This window comes from Talpa europaea, assembly GCF_964194135.1.
Source record: "Talpa europaea genome assembly, chromosome: 11".
Lineage (NCBI taxonomy): Eukaryota > Metazoa > Chordata > Mammalia > Eulipotyphla > Talpidae > Talpa > Talpa europaea.
The window spans coordinates 93344889-93356993 of NC_140078.1; the positions used below are offsets into that span (position 1 = coordinate 93344889).

General features: G+C 43.2%; 1 protein-coding gene across 1 annotated transcript in view; it reads left to right on the top strand.

Annotated features, from left to right (window-relative positions):
• Positions 1 to 9687, top strand: part of LOC311180155 (collagen alpha-4(VI) chain-like) — a gene marked incomplete at its 5' end in the record, with an annotated part of 74150 nt that extends 64463 nt beyond the window's left edge. The window contains 4 exons of the mRNA XM_084247815.1: positions 389 to 479; positions 1846 to 2529; positions 4101 to 4197; positions 9445 to 9687. Of these exons, the coding sequence (XP_084103941.1) occupies positions 389 to 479; positions 1846 to 2529; positions 4101 to 4197; positions 9445 to 9655 (1083 nt within the window). The 3' untranslated portion in view covers positions 9656 to 9687. The remainder of the gene's footprint in view (positions 1 to 388; positions 480 to 1845; positions 2530 to 4100; positions 4198 to 9444) is intronic.
• Positions 9688 to 12105: the final 2418 nt, after the last annotated feature.

Genomic DNA, 12105 nt, shown 5'->3' on the forward strand with positions numbered 1-12105 from the left:
AAGATTTATGGAATGGACAGATTCTTGAACGCGCCTGTCCCTTCTCCTTAGTCCAACACATCATGACGTTGGCTGAGTTTTACGCGCACAGGGAGTCTAAAGACCCACAGCTCACTTCCCCTCACGGATGATAGTCCAACCTCCAGGTTAGAACTAGAGAACCAAAGAACTCTGTCATATAGAATGCCAAATTTCTCTCTCTCTCTCTCTCTCTCTCTCTCTCTCTCTCTCTCTCACACACACACACACACACACACACACACATACACACACATTTTCTTTTAAAAATAATGTTAATGTTTTTCTCATCTAAGTTGGGGAAAAACATGAAAAACAAGACCTGAAATTTCATCCAGCTAAGGATAAACTTTGTATGTGTTTGGATTAGATGGATGGAACCAACAGATTTCACCTGTTTATCTGGGAGACGGAACACAGGCAGGATGTGGAGCTCATGGCCCGCTGTGCTCTCTGCTATGGTAAGCTGAGCAGCCCTTCTGATTGGACTCGTGTCTTTAGAACAGGATGAACTAACTGGCAGCCACAGGCCAGATCTGTTACACAGATGTGCATTTATTTGGTATGTGCAGAGTTTAAAATCAAGAATTTTCTATTAAATCTGAATTTCCAGTTTTTCTTAGGAAGAAAGAATCATCTTGGGAATCACAAACATTACATTCCCTTGTCACTGCCATCATCAGAGCTGAGTTGTGCCTGCTCCCTTTGGATGCAGCCAGTGTCTGCTACTGCTCCAGAGGCCCTGGCCCATCCTGTTGTCTTACTGCTGGTCTGCCCTGCTCATTTACCTGTCCTGCGGGAGCCGTGTGGCTCCTTCCTTAGTGACACCTTAGCATGATGGGAAAATCTCTGAACAGATGGGCTGAGTCCTGGTAACTGCCATTGTGTTGCTGGCAATCACTCAGTGTTTCTGTGACTCCAGCCTCCATCACTGTATCCCACATGCCAGAGAGAACTTTGTGCAAAACCTGTGTTCCAGTGCAAAGAGCTCGTATTTATGCCTGTGACAACCAGAGTCCTGAGTGAAGTCATAGGGGGATTTAATTGTTCCCCCTGCTTGACACACACAAAGACCTAGCATTGCCAGGAGAACTTGGCTCTGAGCACTTGGTAGTCACTTGCAGTTCTTGCCACTTCTAGATGATGTTACAGATGCTGAAGTGCTTCTCCATCCAACATCTCTTTTGACACATGATCTCCCTAGGCTTCAGTTTCCTCTCCTGTAGGAGCAGAAGTCTGGCTGGTGTTTGCTGAGCCTGAGCTGTTACTCAGTGCCAGTTGTGCCTCTCAGGAGTAAGTTGAGAGTAGAACAGAGGTTGTCCCCAGCACCATCTCTGCCTAAAGGGAGGTCACAGGCCAGTTCTGGACTTGATCCACAGATAGTGATTTAAGCACTTATATATTAACTCATTTTTAAGATTTAAACCTTGCGCGCAGCCTCATAAGATAGGTACCATTACTGTCATCATCATCTCCATCAGACAGATGAGGAAACTGAGGCCTGGGAAAGTCATTTGCCCACAGTCACACAGCCAGTAAGGCCTGTAGTCGGGATTGAGCCTGGCAGGTGTCTGTCAGCCTAGAGATTAGGAAGCTACATGGCCTGCTGGTTAAAAACATTAAATAAATATGGCTCATCTCGATTCTTTATTCTGAAAAATGGACACACTGATCCTGTGCCCTGACTTGCTGTGTAAGCAGCCCACAGGTGGTGCTCCGCAGCAGCTACCCTTATTGAGAGTCTGGAAATGTATTTTATATGGAAAGGGAAGGAAAGGGATGTGATGTGTGGCTTAACCCTGCCTTTTCCTTGCTCTTCCTCCCCAGACAAGTGCCGACCAGCTCCAGAATGTGGGCTGGCCGGGCCCAGGCCCCTGGAGTTGGATGTGGATTTGGTGTTCTTGGTGGATGCTTCCCACGGTGTTGGGACTGATGTGTACCACACCGCCTTGAGTCTGGCAGCCACTGTACTGGAAGATCTGCAGGTGGCTGCACAGCCCACAGAGTCCTTCCATGGGGCGCGCGTGGCCCTGGTGACACACACGACTCCAGGCTTCTTGCCAGGCACTGGGCGCCCTCCTGTGCGCGAGAACTTTCACCTGACCACCTACAACCACCGGACACAGATACAGAGGCACATCCTGGAGGCCGCAGGCCAAACCCTGCAGGGAACTCCCGCACTGGGCCATGCCCTGGAGTGGACCCTGGAGAAGGTGCTCCTGGCAGCCCCGCTGCCCAGGAGGATACAGGTCCTTTTCGTTATCGTGGCCAGTGAGACCAGTGTGTGGGACCGGGAGATGCTAAGGACCCTGTCCCTGGAGGCCAAGTGCAAAGGCATCACTCTGTTTGTGCTGGCTTTGGGCCCAGGTGTGGGGACCCATGAGCTGGCAGAGCTGGCCCACATGGCCAGTGCCCCCTCTGAGCAGCACTTCTTGCGCCTGGAGGGAACCTCGGATGCAGAGATGACCTATGCCCGGGGATTCATACGGGCCTTCATGAACCTCCTAAAAAGTGAGTGTGTGGGGTGGGGAGAGGAACTTAGAGAACTTAGCACTTGGCGAATAGGTGACTGAGTTGTGCTGCAGTTCCACACCTTGGGAACTCTCAGAGAGTACCCCGGTTTCCTGAAAACCCTGAGCTGTCATTGTCCTGACATTGTGCCAAGCCTAGTGCTGGTGTCTTGTCTGGAACCTCTCATCTGGTGGCAAGGAGATATCAGGTTAACACCTAGCCTCTTGAATATTATTTTTAATATACCAAAATGAGAGTTACAGTCTCCCATGTTAAGCCTGCGTTCAGATGTGGGCATGGAGGGACGTTGAAGGCACCAGTGCTGCATATAAGGCAGTTATACAGCAATCCAGAATCCAGAGATATATGACAGTGTTCCTCAAATTTTAATGTGCGTGCACTTCTCCTGGGCATCCTAGTAAAATGTGGATTCTGATTGAGTTGGAGCCTGATATTCTGCATTTTCAAAAAACTATGGGATGCTACTGCAGCTGCTAGTCAGTGAGTAACAAATGTACCGGGCACTTACTTTCAGAGGTCTCCAAGGATCTGCTAGGAAGTGGGAGGGAGAAAGAAACGAAGTCCAGGATCCCCACATCAGGAAGGGTAAATGAAACCCACAGTGAGGAATCAGGGGCGCTGTGACATTATGTCCTGCCACCGACCTGGTGTCCTCACTGGCAGGCAGCTAGCTGAACCGAACTCATGGGCGGCCAGTCTCAAATCTGTGTCCCTAGTATGACAAGGGAGATTGGATCGGGCTTCATCCACCAGTGCATAGTCCAGAACTGCTGGGTGGGAGGGGTGGGTCCTGTTGTGACATGTGATGCTTCCTCGTCCTTGCTGCGAGAACTTAAAGTGTCTCAGTTTATAAGTGGGTGAGACATGCCCTTGGGGGAGCTTCGAGGGATGTCTTTCTCTGCATCACTGATACCCAGCACTGATGGACATCTTTGAAGCCCTGACATAGCATTTGTGCCTTTCCAATTTAAGAAATACAAAAATCAATGAATTGGTTCTAGCTTTAGCTTCTTCCCTAATGAGCTGTGTGATCTTGGAAGGGTCAGTGAATCAATCTAAACTGCAGATTCCTTAACTTTGCAGGAGATAAAGGAGAGAATCGTAGGAGATGGTTGTTGATGGCTCGGTGACTCTGAGGGAATTAAATTTCATTACATTTTATTTTTCGTTTCATTATATTAGGTTGCATTTTGTGTTGATACCTGTTTTATGTTGATTTTATTTTAAATAATTTGTATAATAGGATGAATTTCATGTTCTTACTTTGTTTTATTTATTTTATGCTTCATTTGAATTTATTTTCCATCTCTGATTTTATGTCTTAATGGATTTTTTGTTTTTGTTTTACTTTTGTTAATTATGTTTGTAGTTTTTTTCATTTTTATGGGGTTTGACATTGTGCTTTATTTGATTCATATCTTTAATTTTATGTCTTAATGGATAGTACTTTATTTTTATGCTTTATTTTACTTCATACTTATTTTAAGCTTTGTATTATTTTAAAGTTAATACTCATGGTAAAAATAATGATTTTTTAAAATTTTATTTAGGTGAAACAAACCAGTACCCGCCCCCGGAGCTGACTGATGAATGTGGGGGCCCCAGCAGAGGAGACACTCGGCTGAGACCATTGTTGGCACTCAAGAGGTAGGCTGGAGGCAGAGCCGAGACTGTCCATAGTTCTGTCCCTGTAGGAGACTGTCTGTCTAAAGGTAGGCCAGTTCTTGAGCGCCGGCGATCCTCCTGTGCTTGATACCTCTGACACGGTTTGGTTTTTCTTGTTTCTTAATGTTGAGTAATACAGGACCAGTATAAAAATATTCAAAAAGCACATGCATATATAAAAGCAAACATGAAAAATTTCCATTCTACCACATCCCCCATCCTCTCACCCCACACCTCAGGGAGTTAAAATTAATAACCCTAAGTTTACTATTTTTTCTGTATTACTGATTATTATTATTTTTTTGATTGATGGTGTCTGTCAAGTTTAAGCTCTGTAAGATGATTTTTTTCCCTTTTTAAAAATTAAAGTAACAGGGCCTCCCTTGGTGGCTCCAGCGGTTGAGCGCAGCGCTGTGAAGCTCTCTGCAGCCTCTGCAGCAGCTGGCCAGGGAGATACCCACATGGCGCAGCAGACCTTTCCTTACTCGCCCACTGCTCCCCTCAGCAGTGTATTTCAGTCAGCCTGCCTGTTCTGCTCCCTGCTCTGTCTCTGGTGAATCCTCTCACCTTCCCGCACATCTGGCCTGTATCCCAGTTCTTGTATGCATTAATAAATAAATCTTAAAAAAATTAAAGTAACATTGATTGATAAAATTATATTATTTTTAGGTTCACAGCATTATATCATCACCAAAAGTCTGGATTCCTTCCACATGCTATTGATCCCCCCATCCCTACTTTTGTCACTGCCCCCCATTACCACTAATCTGTTCTCTGAAGCTCAGCATTTGTTTTTGTCTCATATAGTTTGTTTGCTAAGCATGTTCTGATGTTTGTCCAAACATCTGTACAAAGCAAAGAAAATAGCTAATGCAGTAACAGTCATCAGGAAATGCATCAAGCTCATTTTCTGAGGCTTACTGAGCCCAACACCATCAGCTGGGAATTGCTCCTCTCCGTGCTGGCGGTTTGGTAATTCAGTGCCTCATGGTCGTTTCTTCGCAGGTCTGCCCAGAGCCAGCTTGACATACCTGGCTCTGCTGATGATCTGAAAACTCTGGAAACAACAGACCTTGTTCTAGAGGAAAAGAGAGAAGCCACAACAGACCTTGAAATTTTTGAAATGAACAGATATGATGCTGAAGAAAATGAATGTGGAATGTCCAAACAAAGAGACATTGGAAAAGAGAGAAATTCAAGCACTGCTGGTGGTAAAAACAAAAACTATTCCTTGCTCCTTAAGTTAAATTCTGTCTTTTTTAAATCGTTATCATAAAAAAAAAAATTCCTTTGTACTGTGTTAGCATGCACCTTCCTTGCAAATGCACAAGTTCATATATGCAGCTAAAGCAGTTAGCTAAAAGAACATTAAAAGACCAACTTTCTTCCTTGCAAATCTAGTACTGGATGAAAGTTATTTCATGGAGTATTATGGAGGCCCCCCATGAGGGTCTGCATTTTCTTGTGGAGATGCCGTAGTCTATGGCAGAGGTGGTGAACACACTCTCCAGCTTGAGGGAAAGTGTACAATTTGTAGCAGGCGCCTTCACATATGTTCTTACAAGTTCAAGGAACATTTTGAAACCATCTGGAATAATTGTAGCATAGATTCAGGACTGCAGCATATACTAATGCAAAGTCATCTCTTACATGTGAGCAACAAATTAAGCCAAGTAGCAAATACATTAGAAAGACATATGGGGGAATTTGACTGTAACTTTTGAAAGGTAGGGATCAGGTAGCCGAGACTTTCCAGTGAGTGGTGTGGTTGGTCCTGCTTAGATTTAGAAATTAATTGCCCATGTTTTTTTTTTTTTTTTTTTAATTTTATTTTTATATTCCCCATACAATTGCGACCCCTTATTTTGAACCCAATCTCTTCTTTCCCCACCCCCCACGCCCCATAGAGTGTCTCTGGTTCATAGTTGTTTGTTGATTTTGATTTTTTCTTTCTTATAGTTATTCTTTTTCTTGGTCCCTTATTTAAGTTTTCTAGATTCCTGCTATGAGTGAGACCATCCGGTATTTTTCTTTTTCTTTCTGGCTTATTTCGCTGAGCATGATCCCTTCCAGCGCCATCCATGTTGTTGCAAATTGCATGTGTTTATCTTTTTTGAATGCTGAGTAATATTCCATGGAGTATATGTACCACATCTTCTTGATCCAGTCATCTGTTTTTGGGCATTTGGGTTGTTTCCAAAGCTTAGCTATTGTAAACAGTGCTGCTATAAACATAGGGGTGCGGGTGCTCTTTGGAATTGATGTTTCTGTGTCCTTTGAGTAAACACCTAGGAGTGGAATTGCTGGTCATATGGAAGCTCTATGTTTAGTAGGTCCAGAAATCTCCACACAGCTCTCCATAGTGGTTGGACCAATTTGCACCCCCACCAACAGTGCAGGAGAGTTCATTTTTCTCCACAACCTCGCCAACATTTGTTGTTGCTAGTTTTTTTAATATGTGCCATTCTCACTGGTGTAAGATGGTATCTCATGGTAGTTTAGATTTGCATTTCCCTGATGACAAGTGAAGTTGAACATTTTTTCATATGCCTGTTGGCCATTTGCATTTCCTCTTAGCTCTTCTGCCCATTTTTTGACTGGATTATTTTCTTTGTTTTTGTTGAGTCTCATCAGCTCTTTGTAGATTTTTGTGATCAGTCCTTTATCATTAGTGTTGTGTGCAAAAATGTTCTCCCAGTCGGTGGGGTTTCTCTTTGTTTTTGTTATTGTCTCTTTTGCTGTGCAGAAGCTCTTTAATTTGATGTAGTCCCAGCTGTTTATATTTGCCTTCACTATCACTGCTTTGGGTGATGTGTCTGTAAAGATGTCTTTGATGTGCATATCATGTAGTGTTTCGCCTATATTTCCTTCTATGTATTTTATGGTTTCAGGTCTTATGTCTAGTTCTTTAATCCATTTTGAGTTGGTTTTTGTGCATGGTGTGAGGTAGTAGTCAAGCTTCATTCTTTTGCATGTAGCGACCCAGTTTTCCCAGCACCATTTATTGAACAAACTTTCTTTGCTCCAATGCATATTCTTTGCTCCTTTGTCAAAGATTAGTTGACCTAAATCTGTGGGTTTATTTCTGGATTTTCTATTAGGTTCCATTGGTCTGTGTGTCTGTTCTTGTTCCAATACCATGCAGTTTTGATGATTATGGCTTTGTAGTATAGTTTGAAGTCTGGGAGTGTGATGCCTCCATTCCCTTCTTTTTTTTTTCAGGAGAGCTTTGGCTATTCGGAGTTTTTGGTGATTCCATATGAATTTCATCAATAATTGTTCTATTTCTTTGAAGAATGACATTGAAATTTTTATTGGAATAGCATTGAATCTGTATATTGCTTTTGGTAGGATGGCCATTTTAGGCATTTTTTATTTATTTATTTATTTGTTTGTTTGTTTTGTTTATACATGCACTGGGTACAGTCAGAAGCGCGGGAGGGTGAGAGAATTCACCAGAGCCAGAGTGGGGAGCAGAGCAGGCAGAAGGACCGAAGTACACTGCTGAGGGGAGCAGCGGGCGGCAGGAGAGGTCTGCGCACCATGTGGGACCCTCCTCTGGTGGCCGGGGAGCAGCTGGGGATAGAACCGACGCCGCAGAGGCCGCGGGCAGCTTCGCAACCGAATGCTCAACCGCTGCGCCACCGGGGAGGCCCAGGATGGCCATTTTAATAATGTTTATTCTTCCAATCCATTACCCATGGTTTTGAATGTGCCCGGATGGTTTCCCATGGTGGCCATGGGAACATTATTTAATCCCTCTGTGGCTCAGTTTTCTGAACCATAAAGTGGGGATTACTTGACTACCTGCCACCTAGAGTTATTTTGAGAATAAAACTTGATAATTCATATGTTTGCCACATAGAAAGGAAACAGATTGGCCTTTAAGATACTGAAGCTATGTCCTACCTTTTAGATTCCAAAGTAAACAAATATTTCCAAGGCAAAGGAAATAGCCAAACCAGATAAACTTAGGAATAGGCACTCCATCATCTCTCTCTTTCTCCCCATCTTCTTTCTTTCACTAGTGGATTTCTGACTGCTGCTGCAGGATTCTTTCAAGACAGCAAAAATTAATACTCATGGTAAAAATGATGCCAAATGTAAAGTTGGGAAATAGCAACAAGTTAATCGTAACTGCTTACTGCTTAAGTGAAAACTTATTTGCTCCCCCCACCCCCGTCATCCCGTATCATATTGATGAAAGGAAAATTAAAACTAAAGCTTCCTGATTGCTGGGATGCAAAGAATACTTAGAGATAATTTGTGTGTTGGGGACCATACTTTCCCGTTGCGTTGGTGACCAACTGCTAGTCATGTAAGCCACTTAAATTTAAATAATTTGAATTTAAATAAAACTAAAACTTCAATAGTCACATTTCCAAAGCCAAGTAGCCACATAGCTACCATGTCAGTAGCCATGGTAATAGTGCAAATGTAGAATATTTCCCTTGCCGTGGAGTGTTCTGCTGGAAAGTGCTACTCCTGGAGTATAATCCTGGAGGAGCAACCCCTGTGTGGTGCTGTCCCAGACCAAAGGCAAGAGCCACCAAGTGTCCCTAGGAAGAGCAAATGGCCTGTTTACAAGGGTCTTTGACTTGTCAGTTTGGAATCAGTTTGCTGAGCCCCAAATCTGTTTGTTGAATCTGTAGAGGACTGTCGAAAGTTCACCATTGGACTGTTTTCTTTTTGGCCTCTGACAGGGTTTTAGAGACGCATTTGTTGTGGTTCCTTCTCCTGGGCTCTCATTGCTGGATTTCCCTCATCACCAGAGTCTCACAACAGGCCAACTCAAACATGCCTGTTCAAGGCCTAGAACAATTCCCATGCCCCAGCTGATTTTCTCAGGCCATTAGAAGCAGGGCAGGATTGGGATGAGGCAAGAGATTGAGGTGCTTTGAAAAAAAAGGGGAAGAAAGCCCAATAAGCAACAAGTTCTTGGTATCAGAAGGCTTTATATATTAGTTAATTCATTTGCTTATACATTATCTGATTTACCTGCCATATGCTAAATACTGTGAAAAATAATAACCATAGCCATATTGTACCTCTCACATATGTAATATCTTACAAAAATTTTGTGAAGTAGGGTTTTTAAAAAAATATTGCTTTGCGACTCAGAGAGGTTGCTACTTACTCAGGGTCACACAACCAGCTGGTAGTGAAGCTAAAATTCATCCCCAGCTTTGTGACTCCAAACCATCTCTTCATTCTTATCATGCTCAGCAGGAAATTCACCTCTGTCTGCATATGCTTTGCTGCAGGTCCTTGTTCCATGGATCCGATGGAAGGCGAGTGCCAGGAATACATCCTGAAATGGTACTATAACAAGGGGCAGCAGGCTTGCCAGCAGTTCTGGTATGGCAGCTGTGGGGGCAATGCCAACCGGTTTGAAACCAAGGAAGACTGCGAGGCTCAGTGTGTCCCAGTGCCCCTCTAGTGACAGAGCGTCACAACTGCTGCCTCTGTTTTGATAGCTGGTGAAGCCTGAGACCACGATTCCTGAGCCAGCCACATAGCTCATAAGTGAAGAAGCCCACGCTATAGTCTCAGAGGTCAGACTCCTCAACTCCCTGAAAGATTTTTCTTCCCAGGGAGGACTTGGGTCAGATGATTTGTGACTTGAGAAGGACTAATTCTAGTGTGAAAGGTAACAGAAACTTTCCTGAAAGTTACTTAAATGAACTTGACTCTATAATACTACTTTAATTTTTTGGGGGGTGGGGGGTGGGGAGACTATGTAGCCAAAGGAAAATCAGTATCAGTAGTAAGTGAAACCTAATTTGGAAATAAATTGAAACTTGATTTTTTTAAATCAACAGATGACATGGAAGTTTCTACAAAGCGGGGTCTGGAGAAAGGGACATCTAATGCAAAATTTCATTCTTACTCCTTAGTGTGAAAATAAAGGTTTTCTAGATTCCACTTGGTGTGAGCCCAAGTGTGACACCCGCTGTCTGCAGTCAGCACTGTACTTTGTAGCACAGCAGTTGGTGGGGTGGGAAAAAAAAGTGACTTTGCCATGGCAAGATGGCAGCATTCAGGTGATGCTAAATAAATCACTATAGCTTCCTGGAAATCCCATGTTCCATCTGTCCATGCTCTTGCCCTTGGTGACTGCTGTGGGTGATGCCTTTAATTCATTTATTTGAAAAAAATTCAGTGAGCACGTATTACCTACCAGACCCATAATCTGTGGCTCTCATTACCTCTGTGAAAATGTCTCTGAGTATCCCTTTTTAAGAAAGAATTCATCATTATTTCCTATGGGCTGCCTTGTACACGCTTCTGTGTTTGCCCTTTCCCATCATATTTATACCACTGACCCATTTGTCTCCTTAAACTGTGAGCCTTTTCACCTTGGAATTGTGTCCTGCACAGGGCCCTTTGGGTTCTGATTTTTAACTCTCTCTTTAAAGACTTTTAAGAGTGTTCCCTCAACAATGCTTGAAAATTTATTTCTTTCCATATCTCTTGCTTCAGAAAGACTCCGCTTTGTAGATGTCATGCCTCCATTTCAGACACCAGGCCATCAGTGCCCCATCAGTCAAGTGGAAAAGAGGTCATATGTTTTTAAATTCTTCCTTGGGGCCTTCCTGGTGACGTAGGGGTAAGTCTCAGCACTATCACCATTGTGGCCTGAGTTCAATCCCTGGCTAGGGAGGTGACCCATGTGGCGCAGCAGACCTCTCTTGTCTCGCCCACTGCACCCCTCAGTGGTGTATTTCAGTTGATCTGCCTGTTCTGTTCCCCACTCTGTCTCTGGTAAATCCTCTCACCCCCCACACCTCTAGCCTACACCTCAGTTCTTCTATGCAAAAATAAATAAATCTTTAAAAGTATGCAAATGAATAAATTCTTTGGATATGTTAACTAATCATTGGCATTACGTACTTCTGATGAAGGAATTAACACACAGAAAGGGCAAGTGACATCAAATATCATGCAGTGAATCAGCTGGTAGTATAAAATTGGAATTCCAGTGTGTTTTAAACTAACTTGGCAACTATTTGCTTCATTCCACAAAATTTGAGATTTTTAATCCTTGTGTTAATTCACTGACTTTGTACTTTAAACATACAGTATGTTTCATTTATCCTAGAAAACTGGAGGATTAAGGATTATTAGGCTTGGAAGATGGTTCCTAGACATCTATCAAAGCATGAAAATGAATCCAAGGGTATTTCCGGAGCTCTCTGAGTGGAGCTCATGCCTACCAGGCACATTCCTGGGGTTTCTCCTTCGTTGAATTCTTGTCATTCTGTGAGCACATGGTAGGTTATTCTTTCATTTTTCAATAATCTCAAAGGTGTATTTTTAATACAATGGAGGATTTGCTGTTGAGTTTGTGATGCTGTGGAAATTACTAAGACTGGGGCACTTGAGTTCAGTACCTGTTTCTCTGCCCCCCGCAACTTCCCTGGTGACCTTAACTCTATCTTCCTGGAGATGAGGGAAACATCTCTTGCCCTTCTGTTGTCTCTCTTAATTCTGCATGCAAATGAAATTGTTCTTTCTTTAGCTCATCTCTTAACTTAGGCAGCTGACATAAGCAAGCTTTCTTGTGGACCAAAGAACCATCTAGCTGAGCCCAACACAGATTGCTGCTTCACTGAATACTGGGCTAAACAGATGACTGTTGCTTAAAGCATTAAGTTTTGGGTAATTATTATTTAAAAAAGTTGTGGGCTGGGCCAGCTCCTGTGTCCACAATCGGCTGCTAGTCTCTTGGTCAGGAGGCTGGCCTAGGGTCACTTCCTAATGATAAGAAGCATGAATATTTGTATATATCCAATAATATAACTTTAAATGTATGAAACACCAATGCAGTTAGTTTAGAGAAAGTATTTAGAAGCAGAAGATTTAGAAAGGAAGAAGTAATGCAGTCTC